The sequence below is a fragment of the Mobula birostris genome, chromosome 19, assembly GCF_030028105.1.
Source record: "Mobula birostris isolate sMobBir1 chromosome 19, sMobBir1.hap1, whole genome shotgun sequence".
Taxonomy (NCBI): Eukaryota; Metazoa; Chordata; class Chondrichthyes; order Myliobatiformes; family Myliobatidae; genus Mobula; species Mobula birostris.
In genome coordinates, this window is record NC_092388.1 from 41994309 (window position 1) to 42021950 (window position 27642).

At 40.6% G+C, this 27642-nt stretch overlaps 1 protein-coding gene across 1 annotated transcript in view; it reads left to right on the forward strand.

Moving 5' to 3' along the window:
* LOC140212551 (uncharacterized) overlaps positions 1 to 27415 on the forward strand; it is a 58285-nt gene extending 30870 nt beyond the window's left edge. Inside the window, exons 2-5 of the mRNA XM_072283511.1 lie at positions 1819 to 1888; positions 9114 to 9273; positions 24907 to 25045; positions 25687 to 27415. Coding sequence (XP_072139612.1) covers positions 1869 to 1888; positions 9114 to 9273; positions 24907 to 25045; positions 25687 to 25910 — 543 coding nt within the window. The 5' untranslated portion in view covers positions 1819 to 1868 and the 3' untranslated portion in view covers positions 25911 to 27415. The remainder of the gene's footprint in view (positions 1 to 1818; positions 1889 to 9113; positions 9274 to 24906; positions 25046 to 25686) is intronic.
* The last annotated feature ends 227 nt before the right edge of the window (positions 27416 to 27642 follow it).

Genomic DNA, 27642 nt, shown 5'->3' on the forward strand with positions numbered 1-27642 from the left:
GATGCTGAGATTCACCAGCGCCATCTTAAACCGGAATTGTACACCGTCGTGTTTATCAAAAATCTAGCTACAAATGCTTTAAAAATATTCAGAAACTCTTTTCTACTGCCCTTTGAGGAGAAGCATGACTCTTTGCTCTCAGAGAAGATCATTTGATCACGTTCAGTCATAAGTGCATGAAATCTTAATTTTTGACAGCTACTTGCACACGATTCTAGGTTCTCCCAGTTTAGAAAATAATTCCTTCTATATCTAGCCTGTAAAGACCTAGCTGGAACCTGTGAAGCAGCAAGAAATGGTTTGTGATGTGCTGGCAGTTTCCTAGCCAATCTACACACTGGCAGAGAGATTGGAGGAGTCATCGAGAGCATGTGTATCCAAGGAGATATAATTATATGTGTAGAATGCAAATTTAAACAAATACATGTGGACCGAATACATGAGTTAGCTTAGCTATTCAAGGACGGCTATCTCAAAGTTCCAAGTAAATTTATTATCAAAGTACATCTTTGTCACCATTTACTTCCTTGTGATGCATTTTCTTGTAGGTATTTACAGGAAAATAAAGAAAGGCAATAGTTTATGAAAAACAACACATGACAAAGACTGACAAACATCCAATGTGTAAAAGAGGACAAATCATGCCAATGATAAATAAAGTAAACGAACGATGCTGGGAAGGAGACTTGTAGAGTCCTTGAAAGTGAGTCAGTAGGTCGTGGAGTCAGCTCAGCATTAAGGTGAATCAGGTTATCCACAACATAACAGTTCATTGGCAACAGGGCAGAATGGAAGGGCTCATGTAAGCACTGCTACTTGTATTTGCTGTACCTCTCCCCACTGACTCACCAATGTTGCTGAGGGTTCCTAACCCAAATCATTCCAGCCACAAGTGTCACAGCATCCAGAGCAGGGATCAAAGAAGCTGCAGCAGTAAAATTGCACTGTACAATAAATCAAAGAGGAGAAAGAGTAAAGGCTTGTTACTGCATCATGGTATAATTTGTTTTTGCGCCCATGCAATTGATCTTTCTAAATTGGGTGGAATGGTGAGGTGTGAATTGACGTCAGTTCATATGGGAATTGTTGCAGGGTAATCGGTTATCTGTGCAAGAACTGTCTTTGTGCATGGCTGGCTTGAGTGTGGCATCTGCCAAGTGGCTGAGGGGAAGAGAAAGGTGATGGCAAGCAAAAGCCACATTACTTCCAAGACTGATCATAGACCAAAGGCACTAGTCATTTGTGGTTTAAGTTTATGATTCATCTTACTGCTTGTATCTTATCTGGTCTTTCTTATCATTATCTTCCCAATTCCACAAACTGTTCAAAAACTTTTCAGAGTGAGTGGGTTGCAAGGAGCAGCCCCTGTCTGAGGAGACTTGTTAATTCATGGATTCCATTTTTAGAAGCTGAGGATCGCAGTTGGGGATTTGATTTCACAATTACAATTCCCGTGTTAATTTTATCATTTATGGTTCTGCAATCAGATTTATGTTCTTCATTTAATTTTGAACTGGCCTCCTCATTCTAGTTGAACTGAATTTGCCTGGGATATGTCTTCTGGGTAACTTGTGCCCAAATGATCATTGTTAATTTGCAACCCAAGAGAGTGATTGTTGCTAGACTTCCATTTCTCTGCAGTCAGTCAGACTTCTGACATTCTTAGTCTAGGGATGCTGAGTGAATACACTGAAGTAAAATGGTGGCCATATGAGGTACCCCAATTGCCCTTATGATCTATGATATGAAGAGCAACAGTCTTCACCACAACATTCAAATATTGTTTTCTGAACCTCCTATGCACTCTGATTTTTGCAGCATCTGGACTCTACATGTGGTAATGAAAAGACAGCTAATGTAAAGACACAATGGAACTCTATTGGTACATGTAAGTACTGTAGTCTTGCCAAATTAAATTTTACTGCCGTGCAACCATGTATGGGTTGGGTTTATGCTTTGAAAATAATTCTTTATGTAGATGAAGACATGATTTAAAATATTTAAAATCATTTTTATTTTATTTTGTGTTTCTTTGGTTGCTCTAAAATTAATTATAAAGTATCTTGGCAAAAGAAAATTAAGATTCGATGTCCTACTATTCTGAATGACTAGTTCTCTGACGCCGTTTTTATTTTAACATTTGTTCTTGACATTGATTGCAAAATTGGTATTTACTGATTAATGATCTAATCTGTGTTCTTGGATTACTTAGATTGCAATCCTTAAATACATCTAATGATGTAAGTGACTGAGGATGTAACTGAATCTCATTAATCAATTGCATCTTGGTCTCCCTTAATTTATCAAGTCTTCACCTTCCAAGCATGGCTATTTTATATGGATCTTCCTATATTGTTAAACTAGTTTATTGAACTTAACTTTTTAATACTACATTTCTTCTCATTTTTAATATGCTTGAAGCTTTTTTTAAAAAAAATACAAATCCATTGTTTCATACCTGAAAATTTTTTAAACATATTTACAGGCTTGAAACCGATTGCAAATGCTATTTTGATCCTCCTGCTATTCACTGTTCTTGTGAAAAATTATCTCGTTAGTCGAGCTTCTCTCTTTCTAACCTGGGGCATAACATCTTTTGCTTAGTAATGAAGGGTGACTATGCTTCTGTTTAACACCTGAGGGTATCTAATTTACATCTTCCAATAAAATTAGCTGAAATATTTAGTCACAAACCATAATGTTCTGTAAGAAGATCATCTGTTTTGTCCTCTGAGAAGCTATTAGGAGGATAAAATTAATTATTTGTTCATTGTCCACTTTGCCCACAGTCTACCAGTAGTGAAAAGCCTTTTTTAATCATCAACAGTTACATTTTACTTTATCCTTTCATTGTATTAGATGTTTTAAAGTACCTTTATAACCAACTGAGTATTCTCTACAAAAGTGTTGGTCTGTTTGTGCTTAGCAAGATTTGAGAAAACAGGTAATGCAGGACCAAAACTTTTATCTTCATGCTCAGATGCATATGTACATAGAGGAAAATGAAATGGTGATGTGAAATTTTGACTCCTGATGAATTTGAAGGAAGAACATCTGGTATAGCACTCGCTCATTACAGACAGGCCAGCCTAGTGATTATGTTAAAGCCCTGGATGGGGCATGAACTCACATGTTTCTGACTGCCTGCGAATTCGACCACTGAATCCCACCTAGCACATTAGCTTGCAGACATCAGCAAAGAGTAGTGTTGTAACATATTTCTGGACTTTATGGAGCCAGTCATTTATTTTTACAGTATATCTTGTAATTTATAGGGGTAAACATAGGACAGAGCAAACAATAGCACAGCAACGGACACTTTGGCCTACAATGTGTGATGAATTAAGCTAGCGATGCCTAATTAATCCCTTCTCCCTGAATATGTCCTTATTCTTTCCTTTCCCTACATATTGGTAAGGGTGCTGAGGAAGAGGATTTCTTGGAATGTATGTGGGATGGTTTTTTGAACCAACATGTCGAGGAACCAACTAGAGAGCAGGCCATTCTAGACTGGGTATTGAGCAATGAGGAAGGGTTAATTAGCAATCTTGTCGTGAGAGGCCCCTTGGGTAAAAGTGACCATAATATGGTGGAATTCTTTATTAAGATGGAGAGTGACATAGTTAATTCAGAAACAAAGATTCTGAACTTAAAGAAGGGTAACTTTGAAGGTATGAGATGTGAATTAGCTAAGATAGGCTGGCAAATGGCAAATGACACTTAAAGGGTTGACGGTGGATACGCAATGGCAAGCATTTAAAGATCGTATGGATGAACTACAACAATTGTTCATCCCAGTTTGGCAAAAGAATAAATCAAGGAAGGTAGTGCACCCATGGCTGACAAGGGAAATTAGGGATAGTATCAATTCCAAAGAAGAAGCATACAAATTAGCCAGAAAAAGTGGCTCACCTGAGGACTGGGAGAAATTCAGAGTCCAGCAGAGGAGGACAAAGGGCTTAATTAGGAAGGGGAAAAAGATTATGAGAGAAAACTGGCAGGGAACATAAAAACTGACTGTAAGAGCTTTTATAGATATGTGAAAAGAAAAAGATTGGTTAAGACAAATATAGGTCCCCTACAGACAGAAACAGGTGAATTGATTATGGGGAGCAAGGACATGGCAGACCAATTGAATAACTACTTTGGTTCTGTCTTCACTAAGGAGGACATAAATAATCTTCCGGAAATAGGGGACAGAGGGTTCAGTGAGATGGAGGAACTGAGGGAAATACATGTTAGTAGGGAAGTGGTGTTAGGTAAATTGAAGGGATTAAAGGCAGATAAATCCCCAGGGCCAGATGGTCTGCATCCCAGAGTGCTTAAGGAAGTAGCCCAAGAAATAGTGGATGCATTTGTGATAACTTTTCAAAACTCTTTAGATTCTGGACTAGTTCCTGAGGATTGGAGGGTGGCTAATGTAACTCCACTTTTATTTTTAAAAAAAAAAAGGAGGGAGAGAGAAACCGGGGAATTATAGACCAGTTAGCCTGACATCAGTGGTGGGGAAAATGCTAGAGTCAGTTATCAAAGATGTGATAACAGCACATTTGGAAAGCGGTGAAATCATCGGACAAAGTCAGCATGGGTTTGTGAAAGGAAAATCATGTCTGACAAATCTCATAGAATTTTTTGAGGATGTAACTAGTAGAGTGGATAGGGGAGAACCAGTGGATGTGGTATATTTGGATTTTCAGAAGGCTTTTGACAAAGTCCCACACAGGAGATTAGTGTGCAAACTTAAAGCACACGGTATTGGGGGTAAGGTATTGATGTGGATAGAGAATTGGTTGGCAGACAGGAAGCAAAGAGTGGGAATAAACAGGACCTTTTCAGAATGGCAGGCAGTGACTAGTGGGGTGCCACAAGGCTCAGTGCTGGGACCCCAGTTGTTTACAATATATATTAATGACTTAGATGAGGGAATTAAATGCAGCATCTCCAAGTTTGCGGATGACACGAAGCTGGGCGGCAGTGTTAGCTGTGAGGAGGATGCAGGGTGACTTGGATAGGTTAGGTGAGTGGGCAAATTCATGGCAGATGCAATTTAATGTGGATAAATGTGAGGTTATCCACTTTGGTGGCAAAAACAGAAAAACAGATTATTATCTGAATGGTGGCCTATTAGGAAAAGGGGAGGTGCAATGAGGCCTGGGTGTCATTATACATCAGTCATTGAAAGTGGGCATGCAGGTACAGCAGGTGGTGAAAAAGGCGAATGGTATGCTGGCATTCATAACAAGAGGATTCAAGTACAGGAGCAGGGAGGTACTACTGCAGTTGTACGAGGCCTTGGTGAGACCACACCTGGAGTATTGTGTGCAGTTTTGGTCCCCTAATCTGAGGAAAGACATCCTTGCCATAGAGGGAGTACAAAGAAGGTTCACCAGATTGATTCCTGGGATGGCAGGACTTTCATATGATGGAAGACTGGATCGACTAGGCTTATACTCATTGGAATTTAGAAGATTGAGGGGGGATCTTATTGAAACATATAAAATCCTAAAGGGATTGGACAGGCTAGGTGCAGGAAGATTGTTCCCGATGTTGGGGAAGTCCAGAACGAGGGGTCACAGTTTGAGGATAAAGGGGAAGCCTTTTAGGACCGAGATTAGGAAAAACTTCTTCACACAGAGAGTGGGGAATCTGTGGAATTCTCTGCCACAGGAAACAGTTGAGGCCAGTTCATTGGCTATATTTAAGAGGGAGTTAGATATGGCCCTTGTGGCTAAAGGGATCAGGGGGTATGGAGGGAAGGCTGGTGCAGGGTTCTGAGTTGGATGATCAGCCATGATCACACTGAATGGCGGTGCAGGCTCGAGGGGCCGAAAGGCCTACTCCTGCACCTATTTTCTATGTTTCTATATTGTAGTGCCTATCTAAGACCCTGTCACATCTGTCTCCACCACCTCTTCCTGGCAGAACATTCCGGGTACCTACCACTCTGTTTTCAAAACTTGTTCCACACCTTTTTTTCCCCCTGTTTATCTTAAAGGTACGCTTTCTAGTGTTGGATATTTCATCTCTGGGGTGAAAAGTACCTGCCGTCTATGCCTAACATAATTTTTATAAACTTCTATCCAGTCTCCCCTCAGTTTCTGCTGCTCGTGAGGAAAGAACCCTAGCTTATTCAGACTTGCTGCAGAGAAAATAGCCCTGTTTTTATTTATGTGTGTACATAAAATAAATGAATATATATATAATTAATCTCTGTCACATGCCCTTTAATCTAAGCTAAACCTCGTCTGAACCCTTCCCAAAGCCATCACACCCTTCCTATAAGGGGGTGACCACAATTGAATACATCATTCCAGATGTGGTCTCGCCAGAGCTTTGTAAAGATTCAGCTTTACCGACTCTGGACCTCAGTACCTCAACTATTGAAGGCAAGCATGCCATTTGCCTTTTTACCACCCTATCAGCTTGAGTGGCTAATTTCAGGAAACAATGGACTTGGGGGCCCCAAGATCCCTCTGAACATCAAAGCTGTTGAGGGTCCTGATAGCGACTGTGTACTTCTCCTTTACATTTGATCTCCCAAGATGCAACATCAAACACTTGACTGGATTAAACTCCACCCATATCTGCAACTGAGCTGTACCCCACTGTATAACAATAAATAGGCATCATGGCTTGCACCTGAAGTAAACAACAAATAATTAAAATGGAATGGGACTCTGGCTCAGCTGTTTCAATCATTCAACAAAATGAGTTTGACATTTCATAAATACTGAACTGAAACCTACAGATATCCAACTAAGAACTTATTATACTAGGGAAAAGATAACTCCTGTAGGAATGACATTCATAGCAGTGAAATACAACAACCAACAAGCCACATTTGGCTTGTATGTGGTTAAAAACAGCGGGCCTGGTATTGTGGTGACATGTGTGGCTGAGTCAACTACAACTTGATTGCAGATCCATCCACCATTTGCATGCCAGATCCCCTGCAATGGAGCCAACTGAAAGTGAATTAAATAAGGTACTGAATGGTGATACAACTGTCTCCATGCTGTCCACCATGAACTGTTGTCCAACAGAAAGCAAACAGGTGTTGGTGCCAATCTTTGTGTCTCTGGTTGGAAAACACTGGACAAGGGAAGGACCATGCTGCTGAGAGGAATCGTGCATTGACGAAAGCAGTTGCCCGACTACAAGCGTTTTGTGGGCAACGTGTCTGAAAAAGCTTCTTGTATGTTAATCAGGCAGTTACTTCCGAAATGCGGCGTGATTTTAAGCTGGAAGAGAGTTCAGAGACAAAAAGTTGCTTGTAAAAGTAGATGCAAAGACAATAGCCCAGCTGGATGAATGGAAGGCCAAAAGAGTCAATGGAGATATGAAAACAAAGGATTTGCCGTATGGTGTTGTGAATGAGGAAAGCAAGATGGGAGATGAGGTCTTCAAGGGAGCAATACAAGGATCATTAAGAGAATACTCCAGTGAACTAAATTCACTTTCCCAAGATCAAGATGCCCAACTAGAAAGAAGAAAAAGGAAAAGAGGAGGATGACCTAACTGCTATGGAAGTGGAAGTGGATAAATGAGACCTAATTTCTCGAGGAAATTAGCAAATTCAGAGATAATCACTAGAAACTAGAAGAAGAAAAGGGAAGGTGAGAAGAAGAAAGAATTTGAAAAGGGGAGTAGATCCAGAGAGAATAGCCAAGAGAAGGGGAAGAAGAGTGTCCAGAGCTGTCAGACCACTCCATACAGTCCCAGAGACAACTCCTACAAAAGCCACGGAGGAGGCCCCAGAAACTAAGGTTGTTTCAGAGTCACAAGTCTCACATCCCAAGCAGAAGAATTCCTTATCAGGAAAGACGTTATCCCACGAGTAATAAAGCCTCCATTGCAATTAAATTTAGGACTAAATGGGACAATTTAAAAAATTTACTATGCTGTGGATATCTATATAATAGTTGTATTATATAGAATGCTGTGTATATAGTTGAGATGCATTCTACATTGAGTTGGAGTTTATAGCTAAGCAGGGAGGAGTGTTGTATTTAATATTTCAGTAATATTTGAGCAATATTGTTAATGAAAGCATTCTCTACATAATGCATTGGGGTTGCATGTAGAAGTACATAGCATACTGTATGTCATCATGCTACTATGTGACCTGTGCAAGCCTTGCTTAAAGTAAAAACGAACTAAGGCTTGTGTCTCTCAGCTCCCTTGTTTTCCTTTCAACTATTTTCAATGTTTTGTATATACAGAGCATAACATCACCCACTATAGCAAGTCTGTTGTTTTGGCATCTTTCCCTAATCTGCTTGCATAGCTGTTTGTTCCTCAATATCTTGGTGGCTATTGGGGATCTGCAGTATCCCATCAGTACAGTTTTTTTTTAGTTTCTCACATATACTTAGAGGATGAATCCTCCATTATGTCCCCTCTGATTGCAGCATTGATATGCCCCCGATTTAGTGGTGCGATTTGCACCCACCTCCTCACCTTCTCAATTTGTTTTTCTCAAATTCTCTCTTCTAAAACATCAAACCCCAAGAACAATAAGCAGCCAGCCCCGTCCCTCTCTCAACCAAGACTCCAACAGCAAGAACATCATAGTTGTGGTGTATTGATCCATGTTCATCTCCCTTATCTCCATTAGTCCTTGCATTAAAATAAACACATCTTAACCCTTCTGTCTCATTATATATGTTACCTTGCTCCTGCGTGCCAGTGATTGCAATTTAGACGGAGACATAACGTAAAGATTTTCACTGATGTATGTGAAGGAAGTAAGGAATAAAGTCAGTTCAATTCAGACATGCTGAGTCGACGTTCCCCTGTACAATGTGCCTACCTGCCCTTCAATCCCTCCCCTTTCTGACCTGGTGCTCTGGTTCCCATTTAATTCTGTGTCAACTTCCAGCCTCCTATCTGACTCACTGCTACTTTGGATCCCATCGCTGCAAATGTAGTTTAACCCCTCCCAATTTGCACCAGCAAATCTGCTCGCCAGGAGATTGGTCTCCCACTAGATCAGGTGTAACCAGTCCCTCTAGTATAAGTTATCTTTGTCCCAGAAGAGATCTTAATAATCCAAAGTTTTTGTTGCTACAGACTGGATGTTTTTGTAATCAATGTTCTTCTATTTCCAACAGAATAGTGATTATATTTATTATTGTCAAAATCTTCTTCTACATCTGCTGGTATCGCTCACGGCAGCGACAACTGGATGCTTATCTGAGCAATCCACGAAACGCACAGATTGTGATTGTTGGGGGAAGAGCCTATCTGCATCAACTCTGTGAGCAACAAAGTGTAAGTGGACATTGATCTTTGCTTCCTTTTGAAACTGCAAAGGCAAATTAAAGCAGTTTAACCTTGAGCTAAGAATGTTACTTAGAATGTCACTAAAATGTCTTAAAAATAACTGAAACCACAACGTTCTAGCTTGTGCAGTGTCATGCTGATCGTATCAGGAATCACAAGAGGATACAGAATCATGGCTGAGAAGGAACTCGCATTTCTCAGTTTACTAGAAATGTGTTCAATTATAAATGTTGTGAGACCCAGAAGCATGCTGCAATACCAGGTTTGATGATTAAATTAACTTCCTGTGCTATGATTAGTGAATAAGTTTGATTTCTCAAAATCTTTCTGTGGCAGCAAAAATTTGGCTTCAAGCAAAACAGGCAGATTGTCTCTTTTCTGAGAATACATTGATCATGCTACACTGATTTGATCAGCATTACTCATTTGGCTTGTAACAATACAGCTAACACCCTTTGTTAAATACGAAAATCCTGGAATCTAATTGTAGATGTAATCCCATAGTTTTTTTGTACTCTTTATTTGTTGGTAATAAATTGGCAGGAGAGCTGGGTTTGTCTTTGGGCAGTATGGAGGCTGGCAGCTAGATCTACATTTGGTTATTTGCTGTAGCAACACATGCGCCACAGCAAGGAATGCACAGAACCAGCAAATCTGCTGGAAGAGAGGAGGAGGGTGATTCCCCACAGGAGGCCTCTTTGTAAAATATGTTGGCTTCAGCAAGGAAGCACTGACCAGAATCTGCCGCAGGCAGGAGTGCAAGGTTGGAATGATGTTGCTGTTCTAATGATTTTGGCTGTAGCTGCTGCTGTTGTTACTTTTGTGTGTGGTTTTTTTTTTGGCAACGTTTTCTTCCCAAACTGCGTGAGCAGTATTGTCCACTGGTAATAAGCTGCTGCAGTGAAGAAATCATAGGGGTCTGTTGGAGGAGAGACCCATTAATTATTTCAGTCCGAGAAGGGTAAGAGTCAGCTTTGAGAGGAGCAGGGGTTAGGGTTTGCCTGGATTGTGGACTTCCCCACTGGTGTAGGGAGCAAATGACTGATGAACATGCTGTATAAAATTCCAGAAATGTACTTTCACTGCAAAAGCTTTCACTTCCTTACACAAATCTTGCTGATTAATGCCAGATTCCTGGCATGTAATTATGACACCTACCCAGTGGTGCCCTGTTAAGTCCTCTTTTGTACAAGCCCACCAGGTGAATGATCAGGACATAACATATCCTACATTGGCCTACATTTGGATTTCATTACAGAATTGGTGTACAAGAGAAGCAGTGCTGTCAGCTGTCACAATAATTGAGCAGAGTGTTATTATCCTCTAACAATGCTTCTGGTGAGATCTTGCAGTGCTTCACAGTAAGGTGCAATTAAACTAAGTTCCTGTTTGTGACTTATTTGAAATGTGGGCCTTGTGGCTTACGATTGATTGCCATATCTTTCTGGTCTTGGGACCAGGAGAATCTGACTAAACTGGGGTTGCTTTCTTTGGAACAAAGGAGATGGAGGAAGGATACAATTCTTTAAACCTCCAGTTTTGTTTCCTCCTCTCCCCCCACAACATGTCTGCTAATGTCAGTGGCATCTGACAGTTGGGTGCTTGCTTGCTGTTTTCATGCCTATAAGAAGCATTCATCCCTCCCCCCTTGGAGTTTTCATGTTTTATTGTTTTACAACATTGAATCATAGTGGATTTAATTTGGCTGTTTTCAACACTGATCAACAGAAAAAGGCTGTTGTGTCAATGAAAACAGATTGCTACAAAATGATCAAAATTAATTGCAATTATAAAACACAAAATAATTGTATAAGTATTCACCCCTTTTAATTTGATACACCAAATCATCACTCGTGTAGCCAATTGGTTTTAGAAGTCACAAGTTAAGGTGTCCTAGCTATATATCAACCTGAGTGCAGTCAAGGTGTTTCAACTGATTGTAGTAAAAATATATCTGTATCTGGAAGGTGCAACTGCTGGTGAGTCAGTATCCTGGCAAAGACTACACCATGAAGACAAAAGAACACTCCAAGCAACGAAAAGGTTATTGAAAAGCACAAATGAAAAGTTGGATACAAGAAAATTTCCAGGTTACTGTGCTCTTGGAGTTGCAGTTAAGTCAATCATCACGAAATGGAAAGAATATGGCACAGCTCTAAATCTGTCTAGAGCAAGTCAACGTCAAAAACGGAGTGACCATGCAAAAAGGGGATGAGTGAGGGAGGCCATCAAGAGACCATGACAACTCTGGAGGAGTTACAAGCTTCAGTGGCTGAGATGGGAGAGACTGAACATACAGCTACTATTGCCCAGATGCTTCACCAGTTGCAGCTTTATGGGAGAGTGGCAAAAAGAAAGGCACTTTTGAAAAAGGCTCACATGAAATTTCAGCTAGAGTTTTCCAGAAGGCATATGGAAGACTCTGAAGTCAGCTGGAAGAAGATTCTATAGTCTGATGAAACCAAAATTTGAGCTTTTTGGTCATCAAGCTAAATGCTATGTTTGGCGTAAGCCAAATACCGCACATCATCAAAAACACACCATCCTGACAGCCTACTGTGGTGGCTGCATCGTGCTGTGGGGATGCTTCACTGCAGCAGGCCCTGGAAGGCTTGTGAAGGTAGAGGGTAAAATGAATGCACCAAAATACAGGGAAATCTTGGAGGAAAACCTGTTGCAGTCTGCAAGAGGACTGTGACTCGGGAGGTTTGTTTTCCAACAAGACCATGACCCCAAGCAGAAAGCCAAAGCTACACATGAATGGCTTAAAAACACCAAAATTATCATCCTGGAGTGGCTAAGTCAGGATACAGACCTAAATCCAATTGAGAATTTGTGTCTGGACTTGAAAAGGGCTGTTCACTCACAATCTTCATGCAATCTGACAGCTTGAGTAGTTTTGTAAAGAACAATGGGGAAAATTTGCAGTGTACAGATGTGCAAAGCTGATAAGAGACCTGTCCACACAGACTGGAGGCTGTAATTGCTGCCAACATTGCATCTACTAAATACTGACTTGTAGGGTGCGAGTACTTATGCAATCAACTGTTTTGTGTTTTATATTTCTAATTAATTTAGATCACTTTGTAGAGATCTGTTTTCACTTTGACACAAAAGTCGTCTTGTGTTGATCAGTGTCAAAGAAGCCAAATTAAATCCACTGTCATTCAATGTTGTAAAACAATCAAACATGAAAACTGCCAAGGGCGGGGAGGGTGAATACTTTTATAGGCACTGTATATTATCTTTAATCTTCTAGAACTGTTTTGTCAGTTGTGGAATGAGTTCCAGCTTTTCCCTTAAACAGTGCCAGGCTGGCTTAAATTTCTAGCCAGCTTAAACTGTTAGCACCCACTGCTGAAATTGAGCTCCATGGATAGGCATTAAAACCAACCTTTACTGCTGGCTGGTTGCTGTTAACATGCCTAAGCAACAGCCTGGACACACTGCAGTTTGCCTATGGCCACAAAAGGTCTACAGCAGATTCAATCTCACTGGCTGTCCAGTTGGACTTGGATCACCTGGACAATAGTATTAACTACGTCAGGCTGCTGTTTCTTTGAATGTGCTGCAGTCGTCTGTTGTCCAGTGCTCCCGAAGCTGCCTCGTTTACGTTGGTGAGACCCGTCATAATTGGGGGACCACTTTGTTCAGCACCTCCGCTCCATCCGCCACATGGGGAACTTCCCAGCAGCTAAACACTTTAATTCCAATTCCCATTCCTGTTCTGGTATGTCAGCCTATGGTCTCTTCTTGTGTCAAGATGAAGCCACTCGGGTGGAGGTGCAACACATTATATTCTGTTTGAGTAGCCTGCAACCTAATGGCATGAATTGATTTCTCTTTCCTGTTTAAACCTCCCCCCCCCCCACCCCATTTCCCACACTAACCTTTCACCTCTTGTCACCTGACACTCCCCCTGGGTCCCCTCTTCATTGCTTTTTCTCCTATGGTCCTTCTCTAACTCCTGACTTTTCCCACCCACCTGGCTTCACCTGTCACCTTCCAGCTAGCCTCCTTCCTCTCCTCTCACCTTTTTATTCTGAAATCTTTCTCTCTTCAGTCCTGAAGTAGGGTCTCAGCTTGAAATGTCAACTATTTAACTTCCAAATTTCCATAGTCTGCCTGACCTGCTGAGTTCCTCCAGCATTTTGTGCATCTTGTATTCTGTCTGGCTAGCCTCCAACCTGATGGCATGAACATTGATTGCTCGAACTTCTGGTAATAACCCCCCCTCCCCCTTTCACCATTCCCCTTTCTTTTTCCTCTCCCACCTTGTTTCCTTGCCTGTCCATTGCTTCCCTCTGGTGCTCCTTCCCCCTTTCTTCCATGGCCTTCTGTTCTCTCCTATTGGACTCCCCCTTCTCCAGCCCTGTATCTCCTCCATCAATTAAACTTCCCAGCTCTTTACTTCATTTCTCCCTCTCCCGGTTTCTCTTATCACCTTGTGTTTCTCTCTCCCCTTCCCCACCTTTTAAATCTACTCCTCATCGTGTTTTCTCTAGCCCCACTGAAGGGTCTCGACCTGAAACGTTGACTATGCTTTTTTTCCATAGATGCTGCCTGGCCTGCTGAGTTCTTCCAGCATTTTGTGTTACTTGGATTTCCAGAATCTTCAGACTTTCTCGTGTATACAATTTGCTGCTTAATGAATTCAGCATAGCGCTCATCACAAACATAACCTTAGTCCTAATCAACAAGCTCTAAAGCCTGGGCCTCCGTACCTCCCTCTGCAACTGGTTGCTTGACTTCTTCATTGGAAGACGACAGTCAGAGTGGATCACAAATGACATCTCCTATTCACTGACTGTCAACACTGGCTTAGCTGAAGGATGCATGCTGAGCCCACTGCTTCACTCCCTCTACGCCTAGGACTGTGCTAGCACGCAGCTAGGCATAGCTTAAGCGCCATTTATAAAATTCTGATGACAGTTATTGTTGGCAGAATTTCAGATGGAGTGGGATAGATCAGCTGGTTGAATAGTTTCACAACCAAAACCAGGAAATTGATTGTGGACTTCAGGAAGGGGGAGTCGTGAGAATACATGCCATTCCTCATTGAGGGATCTGTAATGGAAACGGTGAGCAGTTTTAAGTTCCTGGGTGTCAACATCCCTGAAGATCTATCCTGGGCCAAACAGTTTGATGAAATTACATAGAAGGCACAACAGTGGCTATACTTCATTGGGGGTTTGAGGAGACTTGCTCTGACACCAAGGACTAGCCAATTTCAATAGACGTACTGTGGAGAGTATTCTAACTGGTCATGTCACCATCTGGTATGCCACTGCATAGGATTAGAAAAAGTAGCAGAAAGTTGTAAACTCAGCCACCTCTATTATAGGCACTAGCCTACCCAGCATCAAGGGCACCTTCAAGGAGCGATGCCTCGAGAAGACAGCATCCATCATTTAGGACCCCACATCATCTAGGTAATGCTCTCTTCTCATTGCTACCATCGAGGAGAAGGAACGGGAGCCCAAAGACTGCACAACATTTTAGGAACAACTTCTTCTGTGCCATCTGACAATGAACCCGCTTATGATACATGCCTCATTACTTTTTCCTTCTTTTTGCTCTCTATTTGTACTATTTTTCCATAACTATAATTACAATAAGAATATTTATTATTATAATGAATTGCACTGTACTGCTCTTGATAAATAACAAATAGCACAACATACGACAATGATTCCGATTCTGAAATGTGTCATTTGCATTAACAACCAGCACAACCTAAGGATGTGCGGGAGGCAGTGGAATGAAGCAAAAGAATCCTTATTGAAATTTGCAGCACAGAGGAAGCCATTTGGTCCGCTTTGTGGTCTGTAGTGGCTTTCACTGAATGGAGTCTTGGCTGTAGTTTTGTGTTGTATTATGAGCCAGCATTCTGAAAATGTTGCAAGGCAGGGTAAATTCCCCACAGGCTTCCTGAATATGCGTCATGAGATAGGAATTTGGTAGTTTGGAAAATCTAATACAGTATTCCAGCCTACCCTATTTGGTTATTTTAACAGGGAAGGGGAAAAGTTAGATGGTCAAGTCAAATTGTCACGTGTCCCTGAATACAATTAATGGTGCAAGCCAATTATTAGAGCGAACTGCTGTGTTTTAAATCTAAATGTCTGAAAGTAAGTGGCAGATCTATTGCTTTAAAATCTGATGTTGAACTGCTGAAGGGAATGAGCAGAGCACGGAATCTGTCTTTCATCTGGTGTTGTAAATCCAGCAGAACCTTTACAAACAAAAGTCTGAAAGAACCCCATAGGAGATCCATAATGTATAGAGGAAAATGGAAAAAGATGGGAGAATGTTCAGTGTGCGATTGAAAACTTGAAACCTAGTTAAAATGCTCTAGGTGCCTTGAAACAGCCTGACATACTGATCTCAGTACAGCTATATCAACATTCTTGGCGTGAGCTGGAAGGAGGCTTGATGTGGAAATTTTAATTGAATAATTGCAGGAAATGTGGGGAATGCAAAATATAACAGCATATCTTCGGTATCCAGCAATCAAGTTAAGCTTGTAATTCAATAATAACTCTTTATTTGTGACGAACAACTGCAACAGTTGAACTGATATTACACTATTTTATAAGGCTAATTTTTCCTCTGAATTTATGTGATCTCTTCATGCACAAAGCAACTGTTGCAATGGATCTTATTAAAACAGTCTCTAGAATGGAACGTATAGTGTTTTATTAGATTCTTCCTTTTGTATCTCTCCTTCAAGGGTGTAATACCCTTGATTTTAGCACAGCTTCAAAGTAACTGTGGGGCTCATTTAGGGAACATATGGAATAAAAACAGACCTTTCTTAGCCTGCTCTTGACACTCATTATCATATCTGATCCACACCAAATAAAGTTTCAGACATTTTTCCCAAGTCTTTTTTTTTTCTCTTGACACCCTAAAGTAGTGGTCGCCAACCTTTTTAAGCCCAAGATCCCTTACCTCGGCCTTAGTGAAACGCAAGATCTACCCACTAAATCGTTTAGAGAAAAAACAACTCGGATCGTACTTTCAACTTCAGGCCTTTTATTTGGGCTAATTGTATGTGAATTACATAAAATGCTTTTGTCAAACTTTCAAACTAATTCAACCAAGAAAAAATTGTAACTAGCATATCAAACAGGCCATAGCTGTCTTTCTTTAAGAATATTACAATACCAGACATCCCACCCTGCAAAAACTCATTTCAGGGAGGTACACCCCCCCCCCCCCATCGACCTCCAAGGGTGTATGTAATACTTTGTTTAGTGATTTTGTCTAATCTGTAAACCAAGTTGGGTATATGCAGCAAATGTGACATTAAAATATGTACTTATATTATCATGTTTATTCTATTACAACTTTAAGCAAGTCTACAGGGAGTTTGGCCTCATCACGTAGGACATCAATAGCGTAGCTCCTTGGCAGCTAGCCAGCTAGTTTAAATCAGGGGTCCCCAACCTTTTTTGCACGGTGGACCGGTTTAATATTGACAATATTCTTGCGAACTGGCCGACCGGGTTGGGGGGGGCGGGGTTGTTAAACACAACCAGAATATAGGTGATAAGTCAACTATAAGTCACTTGTAAGTGGCTAATACACTCAATTTTGTTTCTAAAGGGGTTTATCTAATGAATTTAATATTAAACACACAGCACATATTTTCCTCGCATGAATGTAGTGGTAAGTCAATTATAACAGTGGTCCCAAACCTCTGGGCTGCAAAGAATGCAGTGGTACAGTGATGGCCAGAACGCACCCAACACACCTTTAAGAAAAAAGCTGAAATAAACAAGCTAATTCATTGGGTACCGCCCGGCACGTAAATATCGGCCCAGATCAGAGACGACGCAATCGACAATCGCCTCTGATCTGGACTGACATTTAAATTAGCTTGTTTACATCGGTTTTTTTCTTAAAGATGTGCTGGGTGTGTTCCGGCCACCGCTGTATTCTTCGCGGCCCGGAGTTTGGGGACCACTGAATTATAAGTCACTTATAAGTCAATAGCATCATAATATTTTAAGTAACGTTTGGATATTAAACACACCGCATAATTTCCTCGTATGAACATATAAAATCATTGCAACGCACCAATATTGCTGAATCAGTGGGAGCCCTGGGCTTGTTTTCCTGCAACAACACAGTCCTATCGAGGGGTGATGGGAGACAGCGATACTCGAAGGGAGTTCCTCATGTCCAGTCTATTCTGCAATTTAGTTTTCTTTGCATTCATTGCAGAAAACTCCGCTTCGCAGAAATATGTTGGAAATGGAAGCAACGTTTTCAGTGCTTTTGTGGCTATCTCAGGATATTCAGCCTTGACTTTGAGCCAGAATGCTGGCAGAGACGTTATGTCAAACATACTTTCCAGCCTGCCGTCATTTGCAAGCTGGAGGAGTTGATCTTTTTCCCACGCTGACATGGATGATGCACTGGGGACATTCACAAATGGGTCACTGACCCATTTCTTTGCATGTCTTGGGTCACTGATGACCTCGCGTGCGTTAAAATTCAACAGTGCGTAACAGGGAATGAGGAAAGGTGCAGCTGACTCATATCATTTCATATCACCAAATCATATTGTTTCCTCGCGGCCCGGTGGTTGGGGACCACTCTTAGCACGAAGAGAGACCAATCAGGATGCTTGCTCTCCCTCTCAAAAAAAAAAAAAAAAATCTATTTCCAGGATATTGTATATAATTTCTGGGCGTCAGGGAGCCACTATCGATATGCGGGAGACTCCCGGAACTTCCGGGAGAGGTGGGATGTCTGCAATACTTCATACCTTTTGTAGTAACTTCTGCTTTGGAAAAAGGACCACTGGACAACTTCATGTCCAAAGGAACAACTTTATCTGGGACGGCAAAACTAAAGCGGTGGAGGGGCTTATACACGCATGCGCAGAAAAGACCGGAAGCAAAACCCCGCAACCCCGGAAACAACCTCTGTTTACAAACAACTTTCCGTAGCGGGAGTATTGCTATATTACCATTATCCTAATTGGTATTAACTTATCTTTATAATGCTCACATTAGGACACTTCTCCCCCTTTAAATTCCAACATTCCCCAAATGTAAAAGAACTGGGAAACAAAAAATAGTGGTGTCATTATCTTGCGTACCTCTGAAACATACTAGTGTCTCAGTAACAGTTTACCAATACAAAGTACCTGAAAAACGTGGCAGATTCAACATTCAGTCTAACAAAGGAAACTGTCCATTCAAATATTCAGTCTGTCAGGCGGTTCGCGAGGGCGCTGTGCTGCAACAGATGAAAATTATGAAATCTAAGTGCAGGAGCTGTCTTACTGATAGGGTTGCCAACTTTCTCACTCCCAAATAAGGGACAAAAGTAGCAATCAAATACGGGACACTTGTGTTTACCCCGAGAAAGACTACCATGGCCATCAAACCTTGCGCAGGCACCTGTGTGCGCATGCGTGACGTGTGCATGCATGTACGTGCCGATTTTTTTTTTTTTTTTTTTTTCCCTACAAATCGGTTTTGGCTTAATCTTCTTGATTCTGTTAACTGAAACTACACTACATACATTATTTCTACTTTATATAGGCTGTGTATTTATCATATCATTCCTGCTTTTACTATATGTTAGTGTTATTTTAGGTTTTATGTGTTATTTGGTAGGTTATTTTTTGGGTCTGGGAACACTCAAAAATTTTTCCCATATAAATTAATGGTAATTGCTTTTTCACTTTATGCCATTTCAGCTTACAAACGTTTTCACAGGGGTGCTCTATCTTAGCGGGGGAAATACGGGAAAGGGCGGTCCTGTATGGAACAAACCAATTTAGCCCAATATATGGGATGTCCTGGCTAATACGGGACAGTTGGCAACCCTACTTACTGACAGATACCTCACAGACTGTCTCAAACTGGCTGTCTGTAATTATGAGCCAAATTTCAGGGAACTAGCAGAAAGTATTCAGCCCCAGTCATCACACTGAGTGCAACAGTCAGTTTTTATTCATTTATTTTTAGTGTTGAAATAAAATTAAATAGTGAAACAGAATTAAATGTGTTATGTGAGCATTATAAAAATTAGTAATACTAATTATAGTATTTCTGGGTTGCAGGGTTTTTTCTATCACAGTGCATGGCGGGGGAGCCACACACATGCGCACTGGGCAGAAAGAACGGAACTAAAACACCGCAACCCAGAAACAATCTCTCTTTACAAACAGCTTTCAGTAGCAGAAGTATTGCTATATTACCATTATCCTAATTAGTATTACTTATTTTTATAATGCTCACATTAGAACAGTATTTGTGTATTTTCATTTTTTTTCGGGACCGACTGGGAAAGTGTCAAAGATCGACTGATTAGCGACCACTACCTTAAAGTATATAATTTCTGCAGTTTGAACAAGAGAATTCCAAAGATTTAGCATGCTTTGGTGCTCAATTGTGTATGTTTACTTTTTTTTCTAATTTGGGGGAGGGTTTTGCTACAATTATTGTAAAATTAACAAAGCTTGTTGATATTAGAAATGTGAAATATAAACCAAAATTGCAGGAAATACTCAACAGTTCAAGATCTCTCTGTGGCTGCTGTGTGACCTGAGTATGTCAGCCATTTTATTATTATTTCAATATTGGTTACATTATCCTTCAAGCATTTACCTTGTTACAACCGTTGAGAATATGACATTTCATTGTGAGCCTCCCCTGCACCTATTCCAGTACATTTATACACCTAGTACTTTGTGATCTAGCCAATGTTTAATGATATTATACAATAACAATCTATATTCTAATTATTGAGGTGACTGATGAGACCAATATGGGGTCAGCAACCTCTGTCAGAGATAAGACAGCAGGTACTTGATGGGATGGGTAGGTAGGTAGTTTGAAAGGCAGCGTTTTCTTTCCACAGCACTTTGAGATGTTCCTTTCAAATTGAAGTGATTTTTCAGTACCATCCTCAACCCCATCCCTGCTTTTCATTTTGAACAACCCCGGAGAGGGGATACCCAGGAGTCAGTGGGGACTTTGCTCTTTTTCAAGGAGGCTGTGAGAACATCTTTGAATCTTTACCTTGATCCACCTAGTAATTTCTTGCCATCTCAGAGATACGAGTATAGAGAGTCTGTTTTGAAGTCTTGTGCGCCTGACACCAGACTGACATTCGAAGCTGGCTGATTTCATTTGGAGATGTTGGCATGGATGGATGGCGCTAACATGGGTTTGTTATCCTAATAAATGAATCTGGAGGATTTTGCGGAGGCAGCGTGGTAGAGTCGGTGTATCTCTTTGGATTGAAACTTACTGACAATTGAAAGGCCTAAATAGAGTAGATGTAGAAAGGATGTTTCCAATAGTGGGAGAGTCCAGGACCAGAGAACACAGCCTCAGAATAGAAGGAGGTCCCTTTATAACAGATGAAAACAATTTTCTTTAGCCAGAGGGAGGTGAATCTATGGTATATCCGTTGCCACAGTCAGTTGTGGAGTCCATATCATTGGGTATTTTAAAAGCAGAGGTTGATGGGTCATCAAAGGTTTGGGAAGAAGGCAGGAGAATGGGGTTGAGATGAAAAATAAATCAGCCATGATTGAATGGTGGAGCAGACTCAATGGGCCAACTCACCAAATTCTGCTCCTATATCTTGTGATCTCATGTTATTTTGAAGTACCTGCTATGGGTATTCCATGTATCATAAGTGAACAGGAGAGCAGAGATCACCATATGCTGGGTTTGAGATACCACATGGCCAAAGGCTGTACTGAGGTGATAATGATTTTGTTGTGAATGACTGTCTTTGAGAAGTGGCTCCTGAAATAAAGGAATATATACTCAGTGGCAACTTTATTAGGTATATACTGTAATCCTCTGAATAAAGTGGCCACTGAGTATATTTGTGGTTTTCTGTTGCTGTAACCTATCCACTTCAAGATTCAACATTTTCTGAGTTCAAAGGTTTTTTGTTATAAAAGTATAATACTCTGAAATTAAGAGCAGAATTTGTCCATTTGGCCCATAGAGTCTGCTCCACCATTCAATCATGGCTGATTTTTTTTTCCCCTCCCTCCTCAACCCCATTTCCTGGTTTTCTCCTCGTACCCTTTGATGCTGGGTTCAATTAAGAACCTATCAAGCTCTGCCTGAAACACACCCAATGACCCGGCCTCCAAAGCCTCCTGTAGTAATAAGTTCCACAAACTCACCAGCCTCTGGCTAAAGAAATTTCTCCACATCTGTTTTAAATGGACACCCTTCTATCCCGAGGCTGTCCCCTCTTATCCTAGTCTCCCCCACAATGGGGAAATGTCCTTTCTACATTTACTCTGTCTTGGGCTTTCAACAGGTTTCGAAAGGTTTCAGAGAGATCCCCCCCCTCATCCTTCTAAATTCAACCATGTACAGACCCAGAACTATCAAACAATCCTTGTATGATAACCCTTCCATTCCTGGAATCATCCTTGTGAACCTCTTCTGAACCCTTTCCAATGCGAACACATCTTTTCTTAGATGAGGAGCCCAAAACTGTTCACAATACTCAAGGTGAGGCCCCACCAGTGCCTTAAAGCCTCTGCATCACATCCTTGCTCTTGTGTTCTAGACGTCTTCAAATGAATGCTAACATTGTATTTGCCTTCCTCACCACTGACTCTACCTGCAAGTTAACCTTTAGGGTGTTCTGCACACGGACTCCCAAGTCCCTTTCCATCTCAGATTTTTGGATTTTCTCCCTGTTTAGAAAATAGTCTACACATTTATTTCTACTTCCAAAATGCATAACCGTGCATTTTCCAACATTGTATTTCATTTGCCACTTTCTTGCCCATTCTCCTAATCTGCCTAAGTCCTTCTGCAGTCTACCTGTTTCCTCAACACTTGCTGCTCCTCCACCAATCTTCGTATCTTCTACAAACTTGGCAACAAAGCCATCTATTCCATCATCTAAATCATTTTTATACAGCATAAAAAGAAGCAGTCCCAACACTGATTCCTGCGAAACACCACTAGTCACTGACAGCCAACCAGGTAAGGATCTTTTATTCCCACTCACTGCCTCCTACCAATCGGCCAATGCCTGAACCATGTTAGTAACTTTCCTGTAATACGATGGCCTCTTAACTTGGTAAGCAGCCTCATGTGTGGTACCTTGTCAAAGGCCTTCTGAAAGTCCAAATATATAACATCCTCTGCATCCCCTTTACCTATCCTACTTGTAATCTCCTCAAAGAATTCCAACAGGTTTGTCAGGCAAGATTTTCCCTTAAATGAACTATGCTGACTTTGTCCTATCTTGTCCTATGCCAGCAAGTACTCCAAAGCCGCATCTTTAACAATTGACTCCAACATCTTCACAACCACTAATGTCAGGCTAACTGGTCTATAATTTCCTTTCAGCTGCCTTCCTCCTTCAAGAGTAGAGCGATATTTGCAATTTTCCAGTCCTCTGGCACCGTGTCTGAGTCCAATGATTTTTGAAAGATCTTTACTAATACCTCCACAATCTGTACCACTACCTCTTTCAGAATCCTGGGGCGGTCCGGGTGACTTGTGTATTCTTCGGTCTTTCAGCCTTTTAAGTACCTTCTCCCTTGTAATAGTAACTGCACTCATTTCTCTTCCCATACACCCTTAAACATCTGGCACACTGCAAGTGTCTTCCATAGTGAAGACTGATGCAATATATTCATTTAGTTCATCTGCCATCTCCTTGTCCTCCAGTATTCTCCAGCCTCATTTTCAGCAGTCCTATATCCACTCTCATTCTCTTTTATTTTTTACATACTTGAAAAAGCTTTTATTATCCACTTTAATAGTTTGCTTGCTAGCTTTCATATTTCATCTTTCCCTCCTAATTATTCTTTTAGTTGCTGTCTGTAGGTTTTTAAAAGTTTCCCAATCTTGTCTTCCCACTAACTTTTGCTTTGTTGTATGCTCTCTTTGCTTTTACATTAGCTTTGACTTCTCACGTCAGCCATAGTTGTACTATTCTTCTTTTCCAGCCACGAAACAAAGAAAAAAATAAAGAATAGCAACGTGATCTCCAGCCCCCAAATCCCCCCTCTCCCCCACACAAAAAAACAAACAAAAACTGAACAGGAACATCAATCCCCCACCCAAACCCCCTCCACCCCACGCACCAAATGCCTTAAGAACATCGACCCCCAAATCCACCCTCTCCCACACACAAAAATGGAACAGGAACATTGACCCCCCCCACACCCAAAATACCCTCCCCCCTGCACAAAGTGCCTCAAGAACATCAAGCCCCAGATACCCCTCCTTTGCACAAAGTAAAACAAGTGCTGGATTACCCAAGTGATCTCCAAACTGCAAATCATAGGCGACAACAGTTCCTGAAACACATTTAAGGTGGAAAAACATACGTAATAGGCTTAAGAGAAGTGAAATAAATAGTTTTGTGGTCTATCCAGAGGGTGTCAACTGTGTGAGTGTTGTATGCAGGTGTTACCTTGACCAGAAATGATGCTCAGTGATGCTCTTCTGCACGTCACTGTTATAACACGTGGTTATTTGAGTTACTGTCAGCTTCCTGTCAGCTTGAACCAGTCTGGTCTCCCCTGACCTCTCCCATTAACAAGCTGTTTTCGCCCACAGAACTGCCTCTCATCTATGCTTTTTGTTGTTGTTGTTTTTGCACCATTCTCTGCAAACTCTAGATACTGTTGTGTGTGAGAATCCAAGGAAATCAGTAGTTTCTGAGACACTCAAACCACCCATCTGGCACCAACTATCATTCCACGGTCGGTCACTTAGATCATGTTTCTTCCCTATTGTGATGTCTGGTCTGAACAGTAACTGAACCTCTTGACCATGTCTGCATGCTTTTATACATTGAGTTGCTGTGACATTGCTGGCAGATAAGATATTTGTATTAACGAGCAGGTGCACCTAACAATATGGCCACTGAGAGTATATTCATTACGCACCAGGTAACTTTTAAATGTTACAGTGAACAAACACGAAAAATGTTTGTCCCAGTCTACCAGACTGGGACTATACAGTTCTCCCTTTGTGGTTTTGATTCAATTTTAGTATTAGACCAGAACAGTCAAATTCAAACATCTTACTGTCCTCTTTCACATGAACTCCTTCTCTACAAGGGAATTAATTAATCTTTCTCATTGCTCATTGCAAGATCTAAAATAGCTTGTTTTCTCAAGGTGTCCTTTTTCAGTATGCAAACTAAAATTGACTGGCCATTTGAGGCCAAGTTATTTCAGATTAGCTAAATCATGCTATGATATAGGCTTTGACATACTGTATCTTGATTGTGCCACTAACAAGATACTTAATTGTGTCATTATTCTTCGGTATGCATGTACAGGTAAACATTGAAAGTGGGAGCAACATAAACCTGGAGATGGATTATTCTGCTTTAATAGCATTGCGAGATTTGATCTGAATACAATGTAACATGCTTTGAAATTTGGCTCTTACAGTTGAAAGGTTATAAATGATTTTGAAGTTGTATAGTCCAGTTTTTACAGATGGGAATAATAGGTTATTGGAACGTTTATCGTATAAAAATGTGAGTTTTGTACTAAAACATTTTAAAAAAACATTGAATATACATGCATTTTATTTCTTCCCTATAAGATTAAAGTCATCCTTCTTAATTTTGTTACAGAGTCCCATGTGGTATAGTTGGTATGGTGGCCAGGATGATGCCTCAGTTGGGGAACCTTCTGGATCCCTGCCACATGCTCCTTCTTACAGCCAGTTAGAAGTGCCACCTCCATATGAAGCAGTGCCAAGAGGTCAGACAGGTACATGTTAATTTTTAATTCAGGAATTCCAACAGTTTTGCAGACAGTACATTTTGTTCAGAAGGCATTGTACTTTTTGTAATCAACAACATGTGGGTTAGTTATTGTGAGGTTTGGAGATTTTATGGTGTGCTCTGTTCCTACAACAGTACTGTCAATGCATACATGATGGCCTGTAGATGTTGAAATTTGGAGCAATAATTGGAAAAAAAATACTTGAAGAACTCTGGATCAAGCAGCATCTGTGGACACAAAGGGTTGGGTGACATTATGGGCTGAGACCGTGTATCACCATGGAGAATATGGCAGGGAGGCGGCTGGTGTTTAGAAGTAAGATAGGGTAGAACCAGGTAAATTGGGGGAGAATAGGTAAATGAAGCTGGGGAGTTGGGGGAGTATGGAGATAAAGACTTGGTTGTTGATAGGTGGCAACATGTAAGGACTTGGGGGAGTGGTGGAACTGGGGGTTGAAGTAGGAACAGTAGAAGCAGACCTTATTAAGTGATAAATGTAAACGGATAAGGGAAGGATGGAGGTAGATGGGACCAAGTGACTGTACCATCATGTTTTACAAATATGCTGTGATATTGTTTACTGAGACATTTTAATACATAATTTTTGTGTACAATTTGCCCCTACAGATGACTTAAAACCACCGCCATACACAGAACATGCTACCGGCAGTATTGAAGAGGCTCGTGCTTTGTCTGTACCAGAGGGGTATGATGCTTGCAGTTTGAGTGATGCTCCTCCACCATATACTCCTAGTCCAACAGTTGAAATTTCACAGCAGAACACTATGATGCCATCAGGTGCCCAGGAGTTGGACAGTCCCTCTACAGAAGGCTCACCGTGTCAGGTCTGAAGAAAGTAAATGCACATCCCGGGACTTCGGAGGAAAGCTACTTTTATTTTCTTCAGAATGGGGAAAGAAATCCAAAGCGCCTGAATTTTGTTTTATAGATTTTTTTTCTGTACAGTTTGAAAGACGTTTACAGAGATGCACTACACAGAACACAACGATTGCTGCTAGCAGCACTTTCTTTTTGTAAGCATTTATTGCACTTTCCAAGGAGGAACCCATGGTAAAGGATGATGCCACTTTTTGAAATATTGTAATCTTTCAAAGCATTTCATTAACTTTAATGAAAGTTAGTCTTTCATTAACTTGTCAGTTAATGCAATGTTCATTCCCCCTGTGCTAGGTGGGCTAGAAGGTTAGGGGAGAGAAGTACTCAGATAAATACCTAGTAATGCAACCAGGGGAACTGGCCGACTGCAAATTCTGAAATCAGTTTGACGTCTTGAGAGTTTGGAGTTGCAAATGAATGGGAATTGTTTGGTGAGGGGTAGGATTGTCTTGCATTCAGACGTTTTCAGAGTACAAGCAAGGTCATTCTTTGAATTTTATACTGCCTAGCTGTTGCCAAGACTGCATTATTTGCCCCAAAGAGGAAAAAATACATCGCTTTCATCTTATGAGAGAGATTAATTTTGTGCACAGAAAGCACAAATTTTAAAGATACTTTTGTCCAAATACTAACTTGCTAATTTCCTGGACAGGTTAAGTATTTTTAATAGGGGAAACTTTTAAATATTTGATTTGAATTCTTGTAAGAAGCTCCCCCATTACCTCTCATTATGGCATTTGATATATTAACACAAACATATTCTAAGATTGTGTTGAAAGAAATAGGCTCTGTGTCACCACCATTTAAATTCAAGGAAATGTTTACTTTAATGTTTTAAGTAAATTTTGAAAAACTATTGACTGACCTGCTTTAGTTCTTTGTGTATTATGAAAGCGGGATTTATTGCTAAGCCTGATTTTGTTGATTTCTTAAAGTTTTCCACATTTTGAGGCTTGATGTTGATATTGTTCTAAAGTACTATCCAAATTCATGAGATGCATGTAGAATACATCAGTGTCAGCAAAGATACATATCCAAAGGTTTTGATCAGGTTTTTGATCTGTTTTTTTGTGACCCCTTCAGTTTGTACCCCGTTTCCCACCCACCCCTCCTCCCGGTACTTTGAATTTTTAAAGGAGACCATTTAACAAAGTGAATATGCAACTTCTCAATCACTTTTATAAATTATATAATTTGGTTGGTAGTGCTTTTCATTAGTTTTTGTATTTTTCAGTTGGTTCAAATTAAATTCCATTCTAATAATATCTCAGATCTGTGTAAATGTCCAACATCCTGGACTTATTGAATTGTGTACATGGCTCTTTAAACAACAAATACAGTTTGCTGTCTCTGGCTAAAAAGCTGTATGTCCTGTTTTGCTTTCATGATATATTGGTTACATTATAAATATTTAAAAACAGGTAATGTCAGGAAGCTGGAAATATTTTCAAATCTGCTGTGCAATAATCTAAACAGGAATGTTTGTTTCAAGTAGAATCAATGGAAATTGAAAATTTTCCCTCGTTTAAAAAAAGTTTGATTTTTGTTCTGAAGGAATTCTCCTTGAATGAGCTTCCAAGATGTCGACTATTTACTAATAGGTCTGGTAACTGGCCTGTACCATGCCTGGTTGTCAAAAAAGTGCGTACAAGATTTTCTTAAATCTTGTTCAGATTGTTCAAATGT